The sequence below is a fragment of the Garra rufa genome, chromosome 20 (assembly GCF_049309525.1).
Source record: "Garra rufa chromosome 20, GarRuf1.0, whole genome shotgun sequence".
Lineage (NCBI taxonomy): Eukaryota > Metazoa > Chordata > Actinopteri > Cypriniformes > Cyprinidae > Garra > Garra rufa.
Genome location: NC_133380.1, coordinates 39,669,671 through 39,697,162, shown reverse-complemented (window position 1 = coordinate 39,697,162; position 27,492 = coordinate 39,669,671). Strand labels below are relative to the sequence as shown.

Genomic DNA, 27,492 nt, shown 5'->3' with positions numbered 1-27,492 from the left:
TAAGAGAATAAAATGTATAAAATCAAGCTAATTATATAAGAACAAATCCCTCTGTAAAAACCTTCAGGATATAGACGGGAATAAAAATGTATAAAAAAGTTTGGTGTGTGTAAGTGCTACTGAAGTGGAGATTTATGGCTTAGTGTAGGAGAAAAAACTCAATGGCCTTTAAAAATATGCACTGTAATTGAAATCTATTGACACTAATAGACTTAACAGTGTTTTTGGGATGTTTTCTTTCCACTAGTCTGAAAAAACCAAAAAGCCCAAAATCTCAAACTTGACAGGTGCATGAAAAAACATCATTTTTGCATGCAATGTCTCCCCTTAAATATTATGAGGGAAAGTGAAAAAAATATTGATTTGCACACTTATATAATTGACAATAAAAAATAAGTTTGAAATGGACAGATACAGCAAGTCAAAACAACATTCAAACTTCTATTGAGCTATGAGTGTTGAGTTTAGTTCATACAAAGGAAAAGCTTTTGGCCTCATCGTCCTCTAATCACAGCTTCCACAGTGGGTTGCATCGTCGTGTCTTGGTGTGATAAAGAAAATGGGACTTTTCCTGTACACTCTGGTGGTTTCCCATGTTTCACAATCAGCACTGAGTCATTGGCTCGGCTCCCTCTGCTAGATCGTTCATTTTGGATTAAACCCAGCATGCATGTGGAGCACCAGTCCCGTACCTGCTTGCTGCTGTCTAGCGTGCAGCTTCTGTTTCAGCACAACGACACCGCCGTCCTACATCGCTCTAACTGTCCTGTAGCCGTCTGTTCACAATGCTTGTAAGTAGATATCTCCCATAAACACCACACCCTTTAGCGTCTGTGGTGGAGGGAGTTCAAGTATGCCTAGTTCCCCGTCAAACTAGTTTGAGTCACGCAGCGATCGTTATGTAAGAGAACAGCAACGTTTGTTCAAGACTCTACAGTAAAGCTGTACAGATTTTGACCTCACTGCTGGCGTTGTGTGTCTGTTGACACTGTAGGCTGTTCGTGATTTATCTTAAGCCTTCTTTTGCATCACTGAAATTTGCATGTTTTCCTGTGAGGCCATACATTTTTGTTTTTCAGGGGTGTGATGGAACAATCAGTTCAGGCATGTGCCATAAAAAAGCAAATATTATTAAAAAATATATATATATAAAATATAAAATACATTTTATATAATGCATCAGTATTAATATTCTAATATAATAAAAAATATGAATGTTATTAACCTTTATGCTCATCAAGGCTGCTTTTGTTTGATCAGATATACAGAAAAAACAGTAAAATTGCAAAATGTTATTACAATATTAAACAATGGTATTTATTTTAATATACTTCAAAACATAATTTATTTCTGTGATGCAAAGCTGAATTTTCATCACCTGTTACTCCAGTCTTCAGTGTCACATGATGCTTCAGAAATCATTCTAATATGCTGATTTATTATTAGAATTATCAATGTTGGAAATTTGGTGCTGCCAAATAATTTTTTTGGAAAATGTGATATTTTTTTTTTCAGGATTTTTTGATGAGTAACAAGTAGTGATCGACTGATAATGATTTTTAGAACCAATACCGATACCGATTATTTACACGTTTATGTGCCCGATAACTGATATGTAGAACCGATATTTATTTACTGTTATAAAGTAAATAAATGACTGAGTGAAGTAAGTCCATACTTACAATCTTCATTTTACAACAATAAAAACATTTCATTTATAAAAAGCATCAGCTGCCACAATAACAAGCAAAATAAATGTTGAAAGTCTAATGTTTTCAAATGGAGAAAATACATAAAGAACGGGAGTCATATCAACTTCATTTTAAACTACAGTTTTAGTAGGTTTAATATAAACAGTAAAGAATAATTCACTGGATAATGTTAATTCACTGATATTGAAATATAACAAGCAAATCCGATATTACAAAACCGATATCCGATTATGGTAAAATACTTAAATATCGGTAAACCGATATATAGGTAAATCTGTAATAGCAAGTTAAAAATATCAGCATTTATTCAAAATATAACTCTTGTCCAACAATGTAAATCTATACTATCAATTTTTATTAATTTAACACATCCTTGGTGAATAAAAGTATTAATTTCTTTCGAAAAAAGATAGAATAATTTATTCCTGTAATGCAAAGCTGAAGTTTCATCAGCTGTTACTCCAGTCTTAAGTGTCACAATCATTCTAATATGCTGATTTATTGTTAGAATTATCAGGATTCTTTGATGAATAACAAGCATTGATCGATTGATATAGATTTTTAAGAACTGATACCGATTATTTGCATATTTATGTGCCCGATAACCGATATGCAGAACCAATATTTAAAAATATAACCAATATTTTAAAATGAGCAGTCTTTCATGTTAAAAATTTAATCTTCATTTTAACACAACCACAAAAGCATTTTATTTATAAAAAGCATCAGCTCCCACACTAACAAGCAAAATAAATGTACAATGTCTAATGTTTTCAAATGGAGAAAATACATAAAGAACAGGAGTCATATCAACTTCATTTTAAACTACAGTTTTAGTAGGTTTATAAGCTGTTTAATATAAAGAGTGAAGAATAATTCACTGGATAATGTTAATTCACTGAATAATATTCTCTGGAACAAACAAAAACAATATCCGATTATGGTAAAATTCTTAAATATCGGAAAAAATATCGGTAAACCGATATATCGGTCGATCTCTAAGTTAAAAATCACCATTTATTCAAAATATAATTTTTTTCTAACAATGTAAATCTGTGCTATCAATTTGTATAAATTTAACACATCCTTGGTGAATAAAAGTATTAATTTCTTTATTTAAAAAAAGAAAGAATTAAAATGTACAGACCACAAACTTTTGAACAGTAGTGTATATTGTTAGAAAACCTTTCTATTTTAAATAAATGCTGTTCTTTTTAACCTTTTATTGATCAAATAATTTAGAAAAACTATCACAGGTTACAAAGTAAATAATAAGCAGCACAACTGTTTACAATATTGATAATAAATGTATTGATGCTGAAAATTTAGCTTTGTATCATATGAATAAATGACATTTTAAAATATATTAACATAGAAAACAGTTATTTTAAATTGAAATAATATTTCACAATATTACATTATTTTTCTGTATTTTTGATTAAATAAATGCAGCCTTGATGAGCCATAGAAACATCTTTGGAAACATGATTTCAAACTTTTAATGGCAGTGTATATGCATGTGTGTATATCTATGCATTCATGCATGACTGTAATCTAGCTGATTAATTTCAGAGTACAGAATGTATGTTGTGAATGTTGTACTGTAAATTGATGTTCTTTCCATTCTGGTTTCTCGTGGTTTGGTCTGTGACAGCGTGTTATTATTTGTCTGGGCCGGCAGACGCTTTGGCGAGGTGTGTTCTTTGGAGAATGCTAATAGTGCAAGAAACTTTGTCTTCTTCCATCTGTGAGTCTGGCCTACTTACATTTCCTGGAAAGCCTGTTCGCTCTCCTGACCACACCAGGCTGGGCTGCCATGGTTACTGCGTTTCCATTGTCCCAAAGCTCGTTTGGAAAATGAAATTGCTGCTGGATGCCGTTTGGGTTGACGTTGTGAATCAAGCAGGACATTGTATTATGGGTGCCTTTTGTGGAAATTGTACTTATTAGTAATTCTCTTTAAGACATGACGTGTTCAAGAGTGTTTTTTTGTACAGTAATATTTATATTTCAATCAGAATATGGTCATATTCTGATTATGTAAACATGTAAATGCATTAATCATAACCAGATTAAGACAATATTCTGGTTTGTAGAAATAAGATATATTGTCTGGCACCTCTTAGATAGCATGCAAACACTGAATTTGTGCTTTTGCATTCAGGTCTTTAGGTTGATGTAAAGAGTTGAACAAGAAAATACAAGTGTATCAGGATCCATGCATTAGGTCTTAAAGTGACAGCAGCCCAACCTTCTGCTTTCTGTGTCAATGTTAAGGGTTTGAGATTTTGGGCTTTTTGGTTTATCATAAAGTGTTTTTTCAGACTAGTGGAAAGAACACATCCAAAAGACACTGTTAAGTGTTTCTTTTATAGCACTTTATCTATTTGTGTCAATAGATTTCAATTACAATACATATTTTTAAAGGCCGTTTTCTCAAAATGAGTTTTTTCCTCTTACACTGAGCCATAAATCTCCACTTCAGTAACACTTACACACACCAAACTTTACATTTTTATTCCTGTCTATATCCTGAAGGTTTTTTACAGAGGGATTTGTTCATACATGATTTGCTTGATTTTATACAACATTTTATTCCCAAAAACTGTTAAAAAAAATCTATCGTTTTCTGCCTGTTTTTTTTTAAATCATGGAGTGACAAAATGCAAAATTAAAAAAAAATCCAAAATTTCCTCTGTAAAAACATTTGACTCTAATATGTCAAAATAAACAGGAATTTTAAAACCGACTTCATCCAGTTTTTAGATTTTTCTACTAGAAATGTATGCAAATATGCGCATTTTTCACTAAACAATGCCTCATTTGCATATTAAAACCTAACATTAAACACAGCAGTGTCTCGCTTTAATCAATCAACAAAAGACAAAGAAAAACACAGCTCTTGACTGAACAACTTTTTTAATGTTAATAAGGATTATATTTCATTTATACAGTGGAGGAGACTATGCAATGTTTTACATTTCATTACTCCTATTCTGTATCTGAATACTACCTTATACCTACATGAAATACTTAAAGCAATGTTTTATTTATTTGTATCTAGGGTTGCAAAGGGGTGAAGCATTTCCGGTTTCTGAAATGTTACTGAAATTCACTGGATATTTTCCACGTTTTGTTCTTATATTTTAAATATACAAAAATCTTTGTATATTAGGTGTATTTTTCTATTACTTTTGCCCCCCGTTTCATAGACCAGGCTTAAATCTAGTCCTAGACTAAAATGTAAGTCTGAGCTGTTTCAACTGAAAAACTTGCATAGACTGAACTTAAAATATATCAGTGCCTTTGTTTTGTCTCAAGATGCACAACAGTAATGTTTTTTCTAAGGCATGTTTATAAAATACTTATTACTTAAGTGTCTTAATTGAACTAAATAAAAAGCATATGAGAATTCTTGTTTTAACTCTTGCTGTATAAAAACATTCCACTTCTATTATGCTTTTGAAACCGTTTATTCCATTTCAGATGATCTTACAATTTCAAACAGAGCCTTTTAGGAATGTTCTTGTGCTTCTACGAACAGAACTTTCCTACGGTATAATTTTTTCCTTGAAATGCTTGTGTAATCAAGGAAATCTTGGCGTAAACGCTGTCGTCTCCAGCAATCTTGATCGAATTTGTAATGCGCTGTTGTTTTTTCCACAGCTCGGCGTTAGACTCAAAGACGGGCCTGAGAATCGCAGTCAAGAAGCTGTCCCGGCCGTTCCAGTCCATCATCCACGCCAAGCGCACATATAGAGAACTGCGGCTCCTCAAACACATGAAACACGAGAACGTAAGAGATGTTTTCAGCTCTTATTTTAGTGATAGTTGTTCATGAGTCAGTTTGTCCTGAACAGTTAAATTGCCTGCTGATCTTCAGAAAAATCCTTTAGGTCTCACAAACTCTTTGGTTTTCCAGCATTTTTGTGTATTTGATCTCTTTCCAACAATGACTGTATGATTTTGAGATCCATCTTTTCACACTGAGGACAACTGAGGGACTCATACGCAACTATTACAGAAGGTTCAAACACTCACTGATGCTCCAGAAGGAAAAACCATGCATTAAGAGCCGGGGGTGAAAACTTTTGGAATTTGAAGATCAGGGTAAATGTAACTTAATCTTCTGGAAAACATGTAAGTGTCTGTACTAAATGAAAATAAATATGATCGTTAGGCAAAGTGAGAAATATTTACACATCTCCATTCTGTTCAAATGTTTTCACCCCCCGCTCTTAATGCGTCAAATAAATATATATGTGTGACCCAGGATAACAAAACCAGTCTTAGTAGCACAGGTATATTTGTAGCAATAGCCAAAAATACATTTTATGGGACAAAATTATCGATTTTTTCTTTTATGCTACAAATCATTAGGATATTAAGTAAAGATCATGTTCCATGAAGATATTTTGTAAATTTCCTTCCGTGAATATATCAACTTAATTTTTGATTAGTAATATGCATTGCTAGGAACTTCTTTTGCACAACTTTAATGGCGATTTTCTCAATATTTAGATTTTTTTTGCACCCTGAGATTGCAGATTTTCAAATGTCTCAAATATCAAAATCAAATAAAAAAAAATCAAAATTCACACTGAGGACAACTGAGGGACTCATATGCAACTATTACAGAAGGTTTAAACACTCACTGATGCTCCAGGAAAAAAAAATGCGTTAAGAGCCGGGGGTAAATTGAAAATTTTTTAATTTGAAGATCAGGGTAAATTTAACTTATTTTATCTTCTGGAAAACATGTAAGTATTGTCTGTACTAAACGAAAAAAAAAAATATGACATTTAGGCAAAATAAGAAAAATGTAAACGAATCCATTCTGTTCAAAAGTTTTCACCCCTGGTTCTTAATGCATGGTTTTTCTTTGGTGTTTGAACCTTCTGTGAACTTTTGACCTCAACTGTATGTATGTGACCCAGGACCACAAAACCAGTAAATACATCAACGTATTTTTTGAGTAGTAAAATGCATTGCTAAGAACTTCATTTAAACAGCTTTAAAGGCGATTTTCTCAGTATTTAGATTTTTTTGCACCCTCAGATTCCAGATTTTCAAATATCAAATTCAAAAATTCAAATAAAAAGAATTAAAAAATTCACACTGAGGACAACTATGGGACTCATATACAACTATTACAGGAGGTTCAAACACTCACTGATGCTCCAGAAAAAAAAATTGCGTTAAGAGCCGGGGGTAAATTGAAAATTTTTTAATTTGAAGATCAGGGTAAATTTAACTTATTTTATCTTCTGGAAAACATGTAAGTATAGTCTGTACTAAACGAAAAAAAAAAAAAAAGACATTTAGGCAAAATAAGAAAAATGTAAACAAATCCATTCTGTTCAAAAGTTTTCACCCCTGGTTCTTAATGCATGGTTTTTCTTTGGTGTTTGAACCTTCTGTGAACTTTTGACCTCAACTGTATGTATGTGACCCAGGACCACAAAACCAGTAAATACATCAACGTATTTTTTGAGTAGTAAAATGCATTGCTAAGAACTTCATTTAAACAGCTTTAAAGGCGATTTTCTCAGTATTTAGATTTTTTTGCACCCTCAGATTCCAGATTTTCAAATATCAAATTCAAAAATTCAAATAAAAAGAATTAAAAAATTCACACTGAGGACAACCATGGGACTCATATACAACTATTACGGGAGGTTCAAACACTCACTGATGCTCCAGAAAAAAAAAATGCATTAAACTTATTTTTTGAGTAGTAATATGCATTGCTAAGAACCTTATTTGGACAACTTTTCTGAGTAAACTAGGGCAGTCCATTATCCACGCCAAGCGCACATAGGCTCCTCAAACACATGAAACACGAGAACGTAAGAGATGTTTTCATCTTGTTTTCACCTACATATACAGTACGGCTTGTACTGTATTTCTAAAGTTCTCGCTGAACCTGTTCCTCATAATCTGTGACTTCCAGCACTTCCGCTTTCATGACTATTAGAGCATCCTCACATCCTCTGCCAGCACAGATCCCGGTGGGGGATTCATCTGTGCGTTATGAAACTCTATCGATCGCTGTCTGTGAGCTAATGAGGGAGCGGGGAGAGTTTATGCACTATTAATGTAGAATGCACTGCACTGCGAATCATAAATGCATAATGTACATGTGCTCCACGTTTTGTTTATTTTAATGACTATTGCCTTTTTTAAATAGCTGGATGTCGAATTCTTTGTTCGAAATACCTCACTATGAATAAACTCGACGCAAGGTTTTGTAAGGTCACAAGAGCTGCCTGTTGTTTTTCAGCAGGCAAACGGTATGTGCCGATGATCTTATTTGCCTACTGTTGTCAAGACACTCAGTGTGCTTTTGCATAGAAAAACGCCCTTCATTTTTTTTGCCTTCTGGCCAGAGTCCACGAATCTGTGCAGCCTCTGTTTGAGCGTGGGTGAAACTCTACGCTGGATCACAGCCACCTACTCGCTCTCCGTTTCTCTCTCCCTCCTCTGTTTTCCCTCATGCATGCGCATTCGTGTCCCCTGTTGTTGTCTGTCTGTCTTGCAGATGTTGATGTTCAATAACACTCAAATCCCTGAACAGATCGGCTCTTTAGACATCAATCACCCTGTTTAATATTGCGAACTGGCAACCGACACACAGCATCAATCCAAGCCTGTAGTAAACACTAGCAGTGCTCAGCAGTGTAATATGAGCGGAACAACACTCTGATGAAATGTTGCAGCAAAGGGACGTCAGATATACGACTTTGTGTAATGATGAAGAATTTGTGACAGCAGGTTGGGCCAGTTTCATGCCGCACATCTAAGCTGCACATTCTGCATAACTGCAAGAAGTGTTTTGGTTCTTATACCAATGCATACAGTTGAGGTCAAAAGTTTACATCCCCCTTTCAAAAATTGTAATGGTATTGTTTATTTAGTACTGACCTGAATAAGATATTTCACATGAAAGACGTTTACATATAGTTTACAAGAGAAAATAATTTCAAAAGTTTACATACACTTGATTCTTAATACTGTGTTGTTACCTGAATGATCCACAGCTGTGTTTTTTGTTTAGTGATAGTTGTTCATGAGTCCCTTGTTTGTCCTGAACAGTTAAACTGTCTGCTGTTCTTCAGAAAAATCCTTCAGGTCCCACAAAGGCTTTGTTTTCCAGCGTTTTTGTGTATTTGAACCCTTTCCAACAATGACTGAATGATTTTGAGATCCATCTTTTCACGCTGAGGACAACTGAGGGACTCATATGCAACTATTACAGAAGGTTCAAACGCTCACTGATGCTCCAGAAGGAAAAAAAAGCATGCATTAAGAGCCGGGGGTGAAAACTTTTTGAATTTGAAGATCAGGGTAAATGTCACTTATTTTATCTTCTAGAAATATGTAAGCATTTTCTGTCAAAATAAGAAAAATGTACATATCTCCATTCTGTTCAAAAGTTTTCTAATGCATTGAGTTTCCTTCTGGAGCATCAGTGAGCATTTTATCCTTCTGTAAAATTTTGACCTCAACTGTATGTATATATTAACTTAAATAACTATATATATATATATATTTTGCACAGGTATATTTGCAGCAATAGCCAAAAATACATTGTATCAAAATGTTCGAATTTTCCTTTTTTTTGCCAAAAATCATTAGGAAATTAAGCAAAGATCATGTTCCATGAAGATATTTAGTAAATTTCCAACCGTAAATATATCAAAAATTTATTTTTGATTAGTAATATGCATTGCTAACTTCATTTGGACAACTTTAACGGTGATTTTCTCAGTATTTAGTTTTTTTTGCACCCTCAGATTGCAGATTTTCAAAATTCAAATTCAAAAAATTCAAAAATTCAAATTCAAAAATGTCAAATATCAAGTATCTCGGCCAAATAGTATCCTATCCTAACAAACCATATGGAAAGCTTATTTATTTAGTGTATGATGTATAAATCTTACGACTGGTTTTGGTCCAGGGTCACATTTCAAGTTCTAATACTGTGCAAAAACATTTATAATATTACAAAAGATTTTCAAGGTTTCCACAAAATGTTTAGCATTTAAATATTAATTAAAGCTGTTTTTAACATTGCTAATAATTAGAAATGCTTCTTAAGCAGCATACTTTTGAGCTAAAGTGTAATATTAACGGTTGTCGCTCAGCCTGAAACGCTGTCTGTCAGTTAAGGTTGGCCAAAGTTTACGAATGTTACTGTGGGCAGAAGTGCACAGTTTAACCAGTGTGAAATGCACCCACTCCTCCTCTCGCAGAGAGAGAGATAAAGGTGATGCCCACACAAAATATAAAGGAGAGTTTCACAGAGGATGCTCAGAAGTGGAAGCAGCAGATCTCACTCTGTGAGCTGTTTCCTCTGAGGGGAACCGCAGCGGGCCGCATGCTCACCAACATCATAAAAACAACTGCAGTTCTGACAGATCATGAAGCACAGCTTATTTCCTTGTACAGTGTGTTTACAGTACAGAACTGCACACCAGTGTTTTCACTAACAATGAGATCATACGATGAGGTGTTTTTAAGTAAATTAAAAAGTATACTCATGGAAAGTATATTTCATGCTTTCTGTGGTGCACTTATAATGTTAGCATGATTTTTAAAACAAAAAGTGTCGTAATTTAGAAATAAAAGGACATTTTCTACGCTGATTTTAGCATCTGATTTAAGAGAAGTTCACTTTCAGAACAAACATTTATGGATAATTAACTCACCCTCTTATCATCCAAGATGTTCATGTCTTTCTTTCTTCTTTTGTTTCTTGAGGAAAACATTTGAGGATTTCTCTCCATATAGTGGACTTCTATGGTGCCCTGAGTTTGAATTTCCAAATGCCGCTTCAATGCAGCTTCAAAGGGCTCTAAATGATCCCAGCTGAGAAAGAAGGGGCTTATCTAGTGAAACGATTGGTTATTTTCTAAAAAACATCACAATTTGTATACTTTTTAACTTCAAATACTGATCTTGTTTTGCGATGTGCATGCATACTCTGTGTACACGATGAACATTTGAGTTTAAAAAGTATATAAATTGTAATTGTTTTTAGAAAATAACCAATTATTATGCTAGATAAGACCCTTCTTCCTCATCTGGGATCATTTTGAGCCCTTTAAAGCTGCAGTAAAAACTGCATTTTGGAAGTTCAAACTCAGGGGCACCATAGAAGTCCACTACATGGAGAGAAATCCAGATTTTTTTCTTAAACTATTTTTTACGGCTGAAGAATGAAAGACATGAACATCTTGGATGACAAGGGGGTGATTTTTGTTCTGGAAGTTCTCCTTTAAACTCTGTGTTGGAAGGGGTGTGTCTACTGTCAGACTTCAATGGAACGCCCGCTGACATCTTTGCATATTAAATGAGCTGTACATATGGAGCTCTCTCAAAAACTTTTACTTACAATTTTAGTATTTTTAGCAGCTGTTGATTAACTAATCTTGAAAAGTGTTGATTATAGCAATATATTTAGATCTACCCCCATTGCATGAAAGGTTGCAGCAATGAGGATTGTAGCCGTTGAGCGCTTCTGTACTTTTAGGAATGCTTTCATAATCGAAACATATTTGCTTAGTCTTTGAAATGTTATCAGGGGGCCTTTTTTCTTTTCTTTTTTTAGTTACTGTTTTTGTATGTATTTTAAGTTGTTAATAGTTTTTAATGTTACTGTTTAAAGTAAATGCATGCAAAGTAGTATATTGTTATGCTTATAAAAGGTTTAATAAAAACACAGTTCCAACAAAAAAAAAGGAATGCTTTCATCATAACAGTGTAAATGCAATGCAAATATGTGACCCTGGACTACAAAACCAGTCTTAAGTAGCACGGGTATATTTGTAGAAATATCCAACAATACATTGTATGGGTCAAAATCGATTTTTTCTTTTATGCCAAGTAAAGTAAAAATCATGTTTCATGAAGATGTTTGGTAAATTTCCTACTATGGATATATCAAAACTTAATTTCTGATTAGTAATATGCATCGATAAGAACTTCATTTGGACAACCTTAAAGGTGATTTGATCAATATTTAGATTTTTTTGCACCCTCAGATTCCAGATTTTCAAATAGTTGTATCTCGGCCAAATATTGTCCTATCCTAACAAACCATACGTCAGTGGAAAGCTTACTTATTCAGTTTTCTCACACCCATATGATTGGTTTTGTGGTCCTGGGTCACACGTGAACTTCGTTGTACAGTGTAGACTACTATAAAAACACCCTGTGAGTTTCAGAGCTCAAAACATCCTCGTTAGTCCAAAAGCATCTTTTATTGAAACCAAGCTCAGAAAACGACTTGTTTATGAGAGGCAGGCTTTCGTCATAATGTGACATAATCAGAAACGAGCCTGGGTTTCAATAAAAGCTGCTTTTGGACTAACAAGTTTTGAGCTGTGAAACTCACAGGGTGTTTTGATAGCACTCAAAAGATCAAGGAAAAATTGACTTCTTAATTCCTGACCTCTTTAAATGATTTGACCCTTTTGATGTTGTCATGATTCAGACTAATTATCTATGACTCTCGTCTTCGTTGCAGGTAATTGGTCTACTAGATGTTTTCACGCCCGCTACCTGTCTAGCAGGATTCAATGACGTGTGAGTATTCTCTTCATTTCTAGAAACTGGCCTGACTTAAATTCTTCATTGACGCTGGAGATTGTCAGTTTATCCCTCCACCCAGATCATTCTTCTAGGAAATGTGGTTGTTGTTGTAAAAGGTTACATCTGTATGGCATTACAGGCTGCAGGTCTGTGGTTTCTGAGTAATACTGAGGCAACAGCTGATAAGTAATTACTCAGGCGTTTCTGCCACACCTCAGTTGCGTGTGGCTCCATCTAATTATTTCATGTGCTCAAATATGCATTGCTTAATAAAATCTTAATTAGATGTAGTCCTGATGGTGCCCACTCTGTGTGGAAGAACCTGTTCAATCCGGTTACAATCGAGTGCCTTGCATCCAGTCGTCAGAGCGATAATCAAGAAGCAGCGGCGCTTACTTCCTGTCGAGATCTGCTCCTGGAGGGGTCTTGGGAATATCTGTAGTTACCGTGGCAACACGGATTCATCCGCTCAGCATAATTTCCTCATAGGCACATAGGCAATAACCTGAAAACTGTTACTGCCTTATAAAAATAGCTGCCTCTTACAACAGTTAGCACATGCAGAAGAGAATAAGAGCAGTTTTTATATGAGCTGTTGCAGTTATGAAATTTGGCTGATTAATTGTCATGCTAAAAATGACAATGAACTCTTTTGTACATTGTTGCATTGAAAGCTTAATGCACACATATGTACAATCCTGGGAGTGGAATATCATGATTAATTATCATTAGTAAATAATGTGTAGTTATTGTAAATATTGCAGTGTTTAGAAAGGAAAATGTTTTTCTTTAAATTTGTCTTCACTCTTCATGTTGATATTTTTCGAGCTCAAGCTTGATAATTTAGTATAATTGTAGTATGTAATTTTTCTTAAAATCTTAACATTTTTCTTTTATGCCAAAAATCATTAGGATATTAAATAAAGATCATGTTCCATGAAGATATTTTGTAAATTTTCTACTGTAAATATATCAAAACTTTTTGATTAGTGATATGCATTGCTAAGAACATCATTTGGACAACTTTAAACGCGATTTTCTCAATATTTAGATTTTTTGGCACCCTTAGATTCCAGATTTTCAAATAGTTGTATCTCGGTTGTTTCTGGTCCAGGGTCACACATGAGTTTAATTTAGTATAATTATAGTCATTTTTGTTGTGAATATTGTAATGTATCATTAATGCATTTCTGTCTTAAAATCTCAGTGTCTCACAACATTTTATGATGGCTTGACTTCTAAAAAAAAAAAAAAAAAAAATGCAATTATATCAAAACGTGTTCAAAGTTTTATTTATACTTCAGTGTGACATATTTAGTTACATTTTCTTTTTTCTATGGAATATGTGATTGGAATTATAATAATAACTGCAAATATAGCTGCAAGCAGCAATTACGGGGCCAAGCACTCAAAGCGGAAAATGAGGAGCTAACGATGGCAGGAACAACCGACCAACTGCAACAATAACAAAAAGGAAGCAATTTTAAGAGGATTTTAGTGAAAATTACAGAAAAATGGTGTAGAACGCATACTGATTTGATTTAATGCTTATTACGTTTGACCAACAGGTGGCGCTGTTCTCAAATCCATGTGGTGTGTTTATTGTGAGGTGACAAACGTGCACACAAAGTTTGGTGTCATTATGTCAAAATTTTCCAAAGATATAGCCTTAGAGTCATTTTCACATCAAGCCTTAAATTTATAGAGGTGCTGTACGAAAACGGTTTCATCTATCATCATGAAATTCATAACTTTTTGTCAGCACAGTCTGAAGATGATCTGACTCGATTTTGGTGAAAATCAGACAAACGGTCTAGGACTAGTTCGAAACAGTAGGTTTTCAACATAAATCAAAATGGCGGACAGGGAGTTTGGCCAACTGTGGCATAATTGGTATCTATGTTGTTGGCATGACCCAAGGAATATTTTGAGACCAGTTTCGTTACAATAGACTAATGCTATCTACAGTTATTAGCATTTTTGTTCATTTTAAAACTAATAGTTAATGAATGCTTCATTACTCTTGACCAATAGGTGGCGCTGTTACCAAATTAATGTGATGTAATCAGTGTGAGGTGGTAATGCCTCATACCAAATTTGGTGCAAATATCTCAAAGCTTTGCAGAGATACAGCTTCCGATGTGCACTGGCATCTTTCCAGCAAATTCGTTGATGCGTGAAATAAAAACGGTTTCGAATATCGACACAAAATCCATAACTATTTGTCAGCATGGTCTGAAGATGATCCGAGTCAAATTTGGTGAAAATCTGACTAACGGTCTAGGAGGAGTTCGAAAAAGTAGGTTTTCTACATTCATTAAAAATTGGCGAGTAGGAAGTTAGGCCAATTTTGGCATGATTGGTATCAATGTTCTTGGCCCCAAAATTTTTATGTACATTCAGGGCTTGGTGCCGAACATTTCTGTAATTATTGTCGAAATGATACGGTAATCCGTTCTCAAGATACAGCATTTTAAAGCTAAATTCAAAATGGCCGACACCCAAAATGGCTGACATGGGAAAATTGGATATGGTTCGACTCGGCATGCTCCTCCAAATCTAACGGGACGAGTTTCGAGATTTTTGGCCAAATCACTAAGAAGTTATAAGCAAAAATAGCCAATTTGCATATCTCCTGACCACTAGGTGGCACTGTGATGAAACACCGAATGTAGCCTCAGGTCATGCCTGTCATAACACACACCAAGTTTGGTCTCAATATTCCAAAGTGTTACGGAGATATGGCCTCACTTCCATTTTTGGACGCTTTTCGTACAATCAATTAGCGCGTTATTCGAGAACGGTTTGTCCAATCAACTTGAATTCCATAACTTTTTGCCTGCATGGTCTGAAGATGATCTGAGCCATTTTTGGTGAAAATCAGACAAACCGTCTAGGACGAGTTCGAAAAAGTAGATTTTACAAACAATTAATTATAGAAAAAAAACCAATCCTTACGATTTTTGAAATTTGGTGTTCATTCGACTCGGCATGACCCAAGGATTCAGAGAAAATTGGAATTTTGATTTTATGGCTTACGGTTCAAAAGTTATTAGCAAAAAGAAAGTGAAAGTTTGGACAAGTGGTGGCGCTAGAGAGTTTGAGATAGAGACTCCAAACTTACTATAGTTAATGTTGAGACTCCCCTCTATCAGTGTGCCAAATTATATAACTTTCCCGCAAGCGGTTCTATGGGCTGCCATAGACTTGCGGCGGAAGAATAATAATAATAAGAAACAGAACGAAAACAATAGGTGCCTACGCACCTTCGGTGCTTGGCCCCTAATTATATTGCAATGGCATTACACTGTAACTAAACCTATTAGATTTTAGCCGACTTGACTAAAATCTTTTAATATTTAGTCGACTAAAACTAGACTAAAACTAAAATCAATTCAGATGACTAAAATATGACTAAAACCAAATAGCATTTTAGTCAGAAGACTATGACTAAGACTAAATCAAAATTTGCTGTCAAAAAGAACACTGTTATAAACCTGATAATAAGGTTCAGTAAGATCTTTAACAAAAGAGCTGTCTTTATGCTGTCTGCTCAGAATGTATGAAGACCTAATGCACCTTAAAAACCAGATTAAATTATGCCAGTAGTAATCTGGGTAAATACTAAGGCTGTTAGTCAATGATAACCTTTAATCTAATTAATTAAACAATGTTTCAATTAACTGATGTAATTAATTGCTTATTAGAAATTATTCACAAAAGATTATTTAAAGCAATTATTGTGTTACATGAGAAAAGCATGAAATAGACATTACACAGTTGCATTAGAAGTCTTTTTATTTTTTTTTATTTTTAATTTTTGGGTAAACTTTCCCATTCAATATTAATATGGATTTTTATGTAAATATGAGTAGGTGGCGGTAAATGTCTTTATGAGTTAGTCATTAAGTCATTTATTCAATTCGATTCGTTCAAACAGCTGATTCATTCGGGAATGAAGGAAATTACTGTTTTTATCAATGGACCATTGAATCATTAGTTCATCCCATTTGTTTAAAATGCAGATTCATTCAGAAATTGTGTGCTTCTCAATGCACAGCAGTTCTGCTTTGGCTTTAACAGGTAATATTTGCATCGTCTTTACTCTGTCTGCTCAGAATGTGTAAAGACATGATGCATCTTAAAAGCCAAATTAAATTATGCCAGTTGTAATCTGGGTAAATACTAGGGCGGTCAATCAGTTAAAACCTTTAATCTAACTAATTAAACAATAAGTCAATTAATTAATGTAATTATTTGCATATTATTTGCTCATCAAATCTGGCTGAGAAATTACCACAAAAGATCATTTAAGAAAAGCATAAAATAGACATTATAAAAAGTTTTTTTTCTTCTTTTTAAAGATTTTCTTCTCATTTTTAATTTGAGGGTGAACTATTAGTTAATTAGTTTTTTTATCTAATGTTTATGTATATGTAAATATGAGTAGGTGGCGGTAAATGTCTTTATGAGTTAGTCATTAACTCATTCATTCGATTCGATTTGTTCAAACAGCTGATTTATTCAGGAATGTCGGAAATAACTTGGCAAAAACAGACAACACTGTGTCTAAAAGTTCTTATTTATTGAACTGTTGTATAAAATCAATACCACATTTGCACTCTTGTTATTTGGAAAAAGAACAGCTCTTGTGTGGTATTGCACTCATTGCTCATGTGATATTGCTCAACTATATCATATGATATAAATATAACTGCTTTCTATAGGCTGCATCACCTTTGTAGAGTACATTTGGCAATGGTTTACAAATGCAAAGTGAAATTTTGAAACCTGGCTACTCTTGATTACTAACCACACAGTCAGGTATGAACGGTGTGAAACATGAAATAAGACAATCCTGGGTGTAACACACGCTTTTGTGTGTGCAAATTTGTCTGAGAAATGACCCACAAAAGATCATTTAAAGCCATTATTGTGTTACATAAAATAGACATTACAAAAAGTTGCATCAAAAGGTTTTTTTCTTCTTCTAATTTTAAATTTTTGGGCGAACTATCCCTTTAATAGTAATTTTTTAAAAAGATTTTTATGTATGTGTAAATATTAGTAGGTAATTGTCTTTATGAGTTAGTCATTAAGTCATTCATTTGATTCAATTCGTTCAAACAGCTGATTTATTCAGGAATGCAGGAAATGAATCTTTTTATGATTGGACCATTGAATCATTGGTTCACTTGATTCGTTTAAAACGGGAATTCATTCAGAAATTGTGTGCTGCTTAATGCACAACAGTTCTGCTTTGGCTTTAGTAGGTCATGTTTGCATCAGCAAAAACAGACGATACTGTGTCTACACTAAAAAAAAATGCTTTTCTAGCTTAGATTTTTTTTTGTCTTGTTTCCAGCCAAAATATATCTAAAAATGCTTAAATCAAGAAGGATTTTCTAGACGAGTAAAAATTATTGTCTTGTTTTCAGAAGTCAAAATTAAGTGCATTTTTGCTTGCTGACAATGGGGTAAGAATAATGATCTTGTTTTCTGTTTGAAATAAGATTTTTTTTGCTTACCCCATTGGCAGATTATTTTGCTTGTTCTAAGCAAAAACTCACTTCATTTTGACTTGTTTTTTCTTGTTTTTTTACTTGTCTAGAAAATCCTTCTTGATTTAATTTTTAGATATTTTTGCTGGAAACAAGACAAAAAAAATCGAAGCTAGAAAAGCATTTTTTGCAGTGTAAAAGTTGTTATTTATTGAACTGTTGTATAAAATCAATACCACATTTGCACTGGTGCTATTTGGACAAAAACAGCTCTTGTGTGGTATTGCACTCATTGCTCATGCGATATTGCTCAACTATATCATATGATATAAATATGACAAATGACAATTTTTCTCTCAGATTTTCGGGGCATATAACTGCTTTGTAGAGTACATTTGGCAATGGTTTGCAAATGCAAAGTGAAGTTTTGAAACCTGACTACTCTTGATTACTAACCACAGTCAGGTATGAACAGTGTGAAACATGGAATAAGACAATCCTGGGTGTGACGCACGCTTTTTTTGACATGTCCCATGTAAAATCTGGGCCATTGACAAAATCTGCTTACATATAGATCCATCATAGCTAGCACACATAAAAGTCCCATTTTAATTTCAGGGGTTGTTTAAGGACTGCTCTCATGTGTTGTCCAAATGTTCAGCCAAGTCTCAGTGTAGTCAGGCGAGAGCCGTTTGAGGTCACGACTGCAGGGAGAGAGGAAAAGACGCACAGACTTTCCCTGGAACAAGAGCTCCAGTGTGAGTTGTGTTTGGCCACGGAGAGACTGGAAACAGGAGCTGGCACGTCGTCTACACACTTCCACTGGAGGAAGGGCCTTACTGTGCTTTATATCTGCATTGCACAAGAACTGCAAGATGCATGGAAACAAGAGCTAAGAATACTATAATACTCTATAAATACCCCAGCCCCAAAATCTCATGGAGAATGAGTGGGAGAGCTCGGGGCAAGAGGGAGGAGCGCGTTTGGCAAGAGATATTTCTGAACCGCGTGTATCCATATACTTAAGTATCCGCTATGCAAACCTCTCTGACGAAGAGCTCGCCTTTAATGGAAGGCATTTCCACTACCATACGGTCATGTTTGCCTCGAGCAGCAAAGCGCTCTTGATTGTTGAGGTTAATGATAGCGTTCGTGGCCGGGTCAAACCAGTGTCGCTTGGATTCCTCTCGCCGCTCAGCAGAGCCCAGCTGGCTCCGCACCAGACGCATTCCACTGTTTCCATCTGTGTGAGAGCAAGCTGATTGGTTGTGCTGGATGTCAATCAAGACTAGTGATCCACTCAAATGACCAGAATTCATTTAGTCAAAAACCAAAAAATAAGGTTAATTATCAACGCTCAAATAAAAGGTTGTATATGAGTCAAGGATGTTAGGATGTGCACGTCAAAAGAAATTTACAAAAGTGATTTTTTTTGTCCATAGAAAGCACATTGAATGTAAGTAAAGTGTCTGCTTTTAAGTTTTCAAATACGTTTTTGGAGAATAAAATGTCAAAATTTGATTGAAGTAATGTTACATTGTCATTCAGTGTAACAATATTTATGTATACATTCAAATGACATTATTTTGACTTGTGCATATTAAAATATGTGACCCTGGACCACAAAACCAGTCTTAAGTCGCTGGGGTATATTTGTAGCAATAGCCAAAAATACATTGTATGGGTCAAAATTATTGATTTTTCTTTTATGTCAAAAATCATTAGGAAATTAAGTAAAGATCATGTTCCATGAAGATTTTTTGTAAAATTCCTACTGTAAACCTATCAAAATGTCATTTTTGATTAGTAATATGCATTGCTAAGAACTTAATTTGCAGAAGTTTAAAGGTGATTTTCTCAGTATTTTGATTTTTTGCACCCTTAGATTTCAGATTTTCAAATAGATGTATCTCGGCCAAATATTGTCCTATCCTAACAAACCATATATCAATAGAAAGCTTATTTATTGAGCTTTCATATGATGTATACTTCTCAGTTTTGTAAAATTTAACCTTATGACTGGTTTTGTGATCCATGGTCACATATATGAAAGAATAAGGGAGCATTTTAAATTTTATTGTGTTTAAAATTAGTAAAAAATTCTTACTGACAAATGTGCAAAACCGAGGATAGTGGAATATTTGAAACTGATTAGTATTTACGGTGAAAGTAATTCAACTTTTAAAATGTCATAAATTAATTTTTTTTGTAAATATGCCAGACAAGATTGTTACACTGAAAGACATTTTAGTGGGTGTCTTCTGTAAATTAGGGAAAAATGTATATTTATTTTTTTTGCTCAGAAAAACACGCAAAAATGCAATTCAATTAAATGGAAAACTTTTAAATATTTTTATGGAAAAACAACAATTTAAACAGTATTACACTTATTGTTTTTATGCTTAAACCTTTTTTTGTCTTTGATCCATGTAAGTGTTTAAATTGCAAATTGAAATGAATAATATACTGTATGCATTTTTACATGTATGATATAGTGATGCACTAAGACCACCAAAAAATGTAATAAACATGAAATAGACAAAAAAAAATGTATCCTGTCTCATGTAATCACCAGTCAGTCAGTGTTTTAACCACAAAAATATACCATAAAATATATCACACAATGTTACATTTACCTCAGTAATGACATTCTGTGTCTTTAAACTCAATTGTCAACTAGAAAATGTACTACATATTGCTTATATTTTTACTTAACCAGTTCATTTAGAATTTTTAAGTGATTGTTTTTTTTTTATTGAATTGAATTTAATTTAATTTGAAAAAAAAAAAGCCACAAAAAAGATATTTGATGCATCATGTTGGAGTAGAAAATTGACATAAAACTGCTTTATGTGCGATTTAAATTTTTGAACACCTCAGTTTTTATTTTCAGTGTTTATTGTAAAGTTTGGTTTTCAATTTTCAGTAAAATGCATTCTAAATTTTCAGTTTTGGACCAGAAGTTTCTTTATCACTAGTATAATAAACATTGAATGGATTTCCTAAGGTAAACATAAAACTATTTGACATTGATTACAAGCTGTTTCACTGACATTTATTTTGTGCGGTAATTATTAGTAAAATAGAAGAGATGATTGATTTAGGTGCCGCTTGAACTGAGGCAACTACATTAAAGAGCATCAAAACCACACTTATTGTTTGAATTTCATTAGAAAATGGACTGAATTTGAAAGCTCAGACTTTAAATCAAAAGTAACAAATCAAAGGCTGTATTGGTGTTGTACAAATATTGTTTAGTGATGTTTTATTCCCTCATCAGCTAAAAACAGCATAGGCTAAAAGATCTTGGTTCATCAAAATTAAGATCAATTAAAATGGAAAAAATATATGTGACCCTGGACCACAAAACCAGTCTTAAGTCGCTGGGGTATGTTTGTAGCAATAGCCAAAAATACATTGCATGGGTCAAAATTATTGATTTTTCTTTTATGTCAAAAATCATTAGGAAATTAAGCAAAGATCATGTTTCATTAATATTTTTTGTAAAATTCCTACTGTAAATATATCAATGTAATTTTTGATTAGTAATATGCATTAAGAACTTAATTTGGACAACTTTAAAGGTGATTTTCTCACTATTTTGATTTTTTTGCACCCTTAGATTTCAGATTTTCAAATAGATGTATCTCAGCCAAATATTGTCCTATCATAACAAACCATATATCAATAGAAAGCTTATTTATTGAGCTTTCATATGATGTATACATCTCAGTTTTGTAAAATTTAACCTTTTGACTGGTTTTGTGGTTCAGGGTCACATATAGCCCTCGTGGCCACACACCTGACATTTTCACCCACTGAAATGTATTCATGTTGTGTACATTAAATACACACTGAAACAATCAAAATGCCACCCTTTCATTTCCAAAACAATTTCGGCCTGAAACTGAAAAAGTTTTTTTTTATATATATATATTTTAATCGCGTTATTTTTCATAACTAATTTAATAACGCGTTAAACTGACAGCCCTAAATTTATCGGTTGAAACTCTGATTGGGCAATTACATAAGACCTGGTACATTTCAGCAAGTTGTACTGTTTTTTTTTTTTTTAAGGTTTATTTTGTGTGGTAATTTGTAAACGCTGCTTGGAAGTGCTTAGAAGCTTCTGTCACTCAATGAAATGTATCCATGTTGTTTATGTACATTAAATTATTTTAGTGTGAGCTCTGTTGCTCTTCAAAGCTCTAGTGTATTTCACAAAGCTGAAAGACTTCATTAATTGCTGTGTCATGATGACTTTGTTTAACAGGTATCTGGTGACTCATCTGATGGGAGCAGACCTCAACAATATCGTCAAGTGCCAGAAGCTGACAGACGATCACGTCCAGTTCCTCATATACCAAATCCTGCGAGGATTGAAGGTTAGTCCCATCCACAGTTTTTGCAATTGCTTAAAGGGATAGTTCACCCAAAAATGAAAATTTGATGTTTATCTGCTTACCCCCAGGGCATCCAAGATCTAGGTGACTTTGTTTCCTCAGCAGAACACAAACGAAGATTTTTAACGAAAACCAGTGCAGTCTGCCAGCCTTATCATGGACAGTATTTATATCCACGTCCATGATAAGGCTGCACTGCAAAAAATGCTTTTCTTACTTAGATTTTTTTGTCTTGTTTCCAGCCAAAATATCTAAAAATTCTTGAATCAGGAAGGATTTTCTAGACGAGTAAAAATGAGTGTCTTGTTTTTAGTAAAAACAGGTCAAAATTAGGTGAGTTTTTGCTTGAAACAAGCAAAATAATCTGCCAATGGGGTAAGAAAAATAATCTAGTTGTCTGCTTGAAATAAGATTTTTTTTCTTACCCCATTGGCAGATTATTTTGCTTGTTTTAAGCAAAAACTCACTTCATTTTGACTTGTTTTTACTAAAAACAAGATAATAATTTTTACTTGTCTAGAAAATCCTTCCTGATTCAAGATCTTTTAGATATTTTGGCTGGAAACAAGACAAAAAATCTAAGTAAGAAAAGCATTTTTTGCAGTTTGGCAGACTGCACCGGTTTTCATTAAAAATCTTCGTTTGTGTTTTTCTGAGGAAACAAAGTCACCTACATCTTGGATGCCCTGGGGGTAAGCAGATACACTGCATAAAATGCTTTTCTTACTTAGATTTTGTGTCTTGTTTCCAGCCAAAATATCTAACAATTCTTGAATCAGGAAGGATTTTCTAGACAAGTAAAAATTTGTGTCTTGTTTTCAGTAAAAACAAGTCAAAATTAGGTGAGTTTTTGCTTAAAACAAGCAAAATAATCTGCCAATGGGGTGAGAAAAAAAATCTTATTTCAAGCAGACAACTAGATTATTTTTCTTACCCCATTGGCAGATTATTTTGCTTGTTTCAAGCAAAAACTCACCTAATTTTGACTTGTTTTTACTGAAAACAAGACACAAATTTTTACTTGTCTAGAAAATCCTTCCTGATTCAAGAATTGTTAGATATTTTGGCTGGAAACAAGACAAAAAATCTAAGTAAGAAAAGGATTTTTTGCAGTGTAAGCATGCCTCCATCCAATCAACAACCCATGGACACAACCAAGTTCCTACTTTTTCTTTATCAGTAGTGAAACTCAGAAGCTGCTTCCACTACATTGTGACTTTGTTAACCTTTTTGTCATTTAACACTGCTGTTCATTATTCACTGCACAGTAACTATAATTCACTCTCTCTGATGTTAATTTAACAGTTAATTATGTAGTATTCGTAATACTTGGAGTATGAGCCAAGGAGTGTTTTTGTGCGCTTGATGCTTGGCCTGCTTCTCATTGATCTCTGTATTTGACTGAAGTGTGTTGATCTTTCTTTCTCTCCACAGTATATTCACTCAGCAGACATCATCCACAGAGTAAGTAGACCACATTTTCTGCTCGTTACTTCATTTATTTATGAGCAGTGGGGGGTTATTACTTTTTAAGTCGTCTCTGGTGTTGTTTTAGAATCATATTTTGGAAGCTAAAAAATATATATTCATTATTTTTTTTAGATATTTTATTAAATATTAAAGGCTATTGACATTATATATACTATACTCATATTTTATAATGCCTTTCAGGGGCATAGCGTCTGGGTATGCAGGGTATGCATGTGCATATGGGCCCAGGCAGATTGAGGGCCTGCCGAGCCGAGGGTTAACTTTTAATTGAAACGAGGAAACGAATAGAGTCCTGCACTGGCAAGAGTCCTGTCAGAACCGAGCCCGTGTTGCAGACATATATAAATAATTCAGTTTTGAATTTTAATGGCAAAGTGGCTAAATTTAGTTTTCTTTCTTTAATAAGTTAATTTAAAAATATGTTTGGAATATTTTATGTTTGTTAAATTTAACCTTTTTTTTTAACGACAACGTGTTGAGCATGTTTAATCACTTTAGCCTTTTCAAATCAACACGACTTAGCTAAAATAAAATCTATAGACATAAAACACTTGATGCATTTCACAATATTAATTTAAACATTTAACTTAGATAAATGTGCGCTGTTAGACGCATATCCAATTGTTTGTGCGGAGAGCGGAAGCTAAAGCGCGCTTTACAGTACATGGAAGCGCCCTATCACTTGCATTTTTTTTCTTAATAACAATGGAAACCTAAAATACGCCATCATTTTTGCTCGTAAAGGTATGAGTAATGAATCATTTGGAACTGCAAAAGGTCTACACAATATCAACAAAACGTTGTGCTTTTGTAAAATAGCTGAAGAAAACATGCGCTTTCTGCCGTCTCTGTCTTGAGGAGGAGCGCTTCACAAAAATGATCCGAAACTCTGCAAATATATTTGCCTTGCCTCACAGACATCATAAATATATCTATAGAATGCTTTAAATTACTTTAAAATGAAAGAATGTATGTATTAAAATCATGTTATATTGCGTAAAGTTACTACACTGCAAAAAATGATTTTCTAGCTTAGATTTTTTGTCTTGTTTCCAGCCAAAATATCTAAAACTTCTTAAATCAAGAAGGATTTTCTAGATGAGTAAAAAGTAGTCTTGTTTTCAGAAAAAAAGGTCAAAATTAAGTGCATTTTTGCTTGAAACAGGCAAAATAATCTGCCAATGGGGTAAGCAAAATAATCTTGTTTTCTGTTTGAAATAAGGTTTTTTTTCTTACCCCATTGGCAGATTATTTTGCTTGTTCTAAGCAAAAACTCACTTAATTTTGACTTGTTTTTTCTGAAAACAAAAGACAATAATTTTTACTCGTCTAGAAAATCGTTCTTGATTTAAGAATTTTTTGATATTTTGGCTGGAAACAAGACTACAAAAGCATTTTTTGCAGTGTATGACTCACAAGATGTTTTCATAGAGGTTTTTTTTTGCTCTGAATGATCGATTTCATGATGCATCTTGTTTATTAATTTTTTTAACATGCATTCAAATGTTTATTTCCTGCTGCAAATATTAAAAATGAAAAGATCATTGATTGACATGCCACTTGATCTGAGGCGAATATAGTCATCTCACTACAAATTAAAGAGCGTAAAAACATGTATTGTTTGCATTTTATCATAAAATTGACCAAATTTATAGGCCGAGACTTGAAAACGTTAAATATTAGCATATTTGCAAGCTTTTATACTGTAAATAAAACAGCTTGTGAATACTCACGTAATGTTATGTATTAAGAAAAATCAACAAGCTAACTGAGTTGGAGCCAATAATGATTGGGGGGCCCGTACACATTTTTTGCATATGGGCCCAGGGCTGACTTGCTACTCCACTGACGCCTTTCATGATTAATAAAATATCTGGGGAAAACTGCAAAGCTCCTACCTTAGAAATTCACTTCAGAGATTCATTTATTCAATCGCTGGCGGAATCACTGAATTATTCAAAGAATAGTTCACCCAAAAATGAAAATTTGCTTAAAATCTACTCACCCTCAGGCAATCAAAGATGTAGACGAGTTCATTTCTTCATCAGATTTGGAGAAATGTGTCATTCCAGCACTGGCACACCAACGGATCCTCTGCAGTGAATGGGTGCCGTCAGAATTTTCTTATTCTAGTCCGTCAATTAACATCTTGAGAAGTAAAAACTGTGTGTTTGCAAGAAGCAAATCCAACACTGGGGTGTTTTAACTTTAAAATTTGAGTCCACAATCCATAATAACACTTCTTTCAAGTGGATCACTTGTGGATTATTGCAATGTTTTTATCAGCTACCATTTCGACGGCACCCATTCACTACAGAAGATCGATTGGTGATCTGATGCTGAATTTCTCCAAATCTGTTCCGATAAAGAAACAAACTCATCTACATCTTGGATGGCCTGAAGGTGAGGATCTTTTCAATGAATGTTTCTTTAAGGAATGTAGACAGATTTGATCGAAACGTACAGCTGTCAGAACGGAAACGTTTTTTCTCATTAGTACGGAATGTGAGTTTTACAGCTGATTTTGCACAGGTAAACAGATTTGGTTTTAGGCTTTCATCTGCTCCACTGCTTGTGTAAACACCTTTACGGTTTATAATTAAGGTTATTTCTGCCCTGACCTGATTTTTGCTCCCAGGATGACTTTTATTAATGCAGTAGTAAAACACTTTGCAAATTCGGAGTGATTCTCACTTGTTTTCCCATCACACAGGATCTTAAACCCAGCAACTTGGCTGTAAATGAAGACTGTGAACTTAAGGTGAGTGTATGTTTATCTAAGCTTGCCAAGATCTCTGCCATCATCCTCATCATCTGATACTTTTTCCACTGCTGCATCTGCTGTTATTATCCTCTGTTGACTAACAGTGGGTTTATAGTCAGGCAAACACTGTGTAATATGAGCGCTGATAAGTTTAGTTTATGGCTAATGCTTACTCTGATACCTTTCCTTAGATTTTGGACTTTGGGCTGGCCCGGCTGACTGACGATGAGATGACGGGATACGTTGCCACCAGATGGTATCGTGCCCCAGAGATCATGCTCAACTGGATGCACTACAACATGACAGGTCGGGATTACCCAGAATCCTCACATGCGTACTGATAATTAAAAAAAGGTTTTGTTTTACATCTAATCTGATCCTACAAATGTAGGATTGTAAGTTTTGGAGGTAACACATTACAAGTAACGCAAGTTACGTAATAAAATTACTTTTTCCAAGTAACTAGTAAAGTAACGCATTACTTTTTAATTGACAAGAAAAAGTTACTTTTTCAAATAAATAACACCAGTTACTTTTTCCCCCCATTTATTGATTAAAAGCTCTCCAGTCCCCATGTTGAGAGAAATTGTGAGTAAGATGTTACTTTAGTTCTGGAATAAATGTGAACATGCATTAATTCATCTCACTCACTAAAAAAAACAGATACAGTGTTCCTTAAAATGAATAAAAACACTGAAAATTCGAAGCAAACCTGCAATAATTAAATGTTACATGATACAAATATCCTTTATGTATTTAATCCCATTTTTTTAACCGTCTTGATCCAATTCATCCACACTAATAAGCAAAAATTACTCATTATAGTCTAACATGTTGCTTTTTTTTTATTGCTGAAGAGTTGACATTTTTTCTTCTGCGGTCTACTGTACAGACGTCAATTTACTTTTCTCTAAGCCTGAGGCTTTTGGTGTGAAAAGGCTTTTATATTTGACAAAAATATAACTTTTTATATTAAAATCAAACAAGCAAGCCCTGGCCAGATTTAAAAAGTAACACAAAAGAAA

The 27,492-nt window shown here is 33.9% G+C and overlaps 2 protein-coding genes across 3 annotated transcripts in view; both read left to right on the top strand.

Moving 5' to 3' along the window:
- The window catches only part of acap3b (ArfGAP with coiled-coil, ankyrin repeat and PH domains 3b), a 235,515-nt gene extending 213,021 nt beyond the window's left edge, over positions 1-22,494 (top strand). The window contains exon 25 of the mRNA XM_073825433.1: positions 22,434-22,494. The gene's annotated coding sequence lies outside the window, so the exon portion shown is untranslated. The remainder of the gene's footprint in view (positions 1-22,433) is intronic.
- mapk14b (mitogen-activated protein kinase 14b) overlaps positions 1-27,492 on the top strand; it is a 59,366-nt gene that overhangs the window by 12,479 nt on the left and 19,395 nt on the right. For both annotated transcript variants that reach the window (XM_073825430.1, XM_073825431.1), the window contains exons 2-7: positions 5,379-5,508; positions 12,244-12,302; positions 22,083-22,194; positions 23,647-23,676; positions 26,417-26,464; positions 26,659-26,773. In XM_073825430.1, coding sequence (XP_073681531.1) covers positions 5,379-5,508; positions 12,244-12,302; positions 22,083-22,194; positions 23,647-23,676; positions 26,417-26,464; positions 26,659-26,773 — 494 coding nt within the window. The remainder of the gene's footprint in view (positions 1-5,378; positions 5,509-12,243; positions 12,303-22,082; positions 22,195-23,646; positions 23,677-26,416; positions 26,465-26,658; positions 26,774-27,492) is intronic.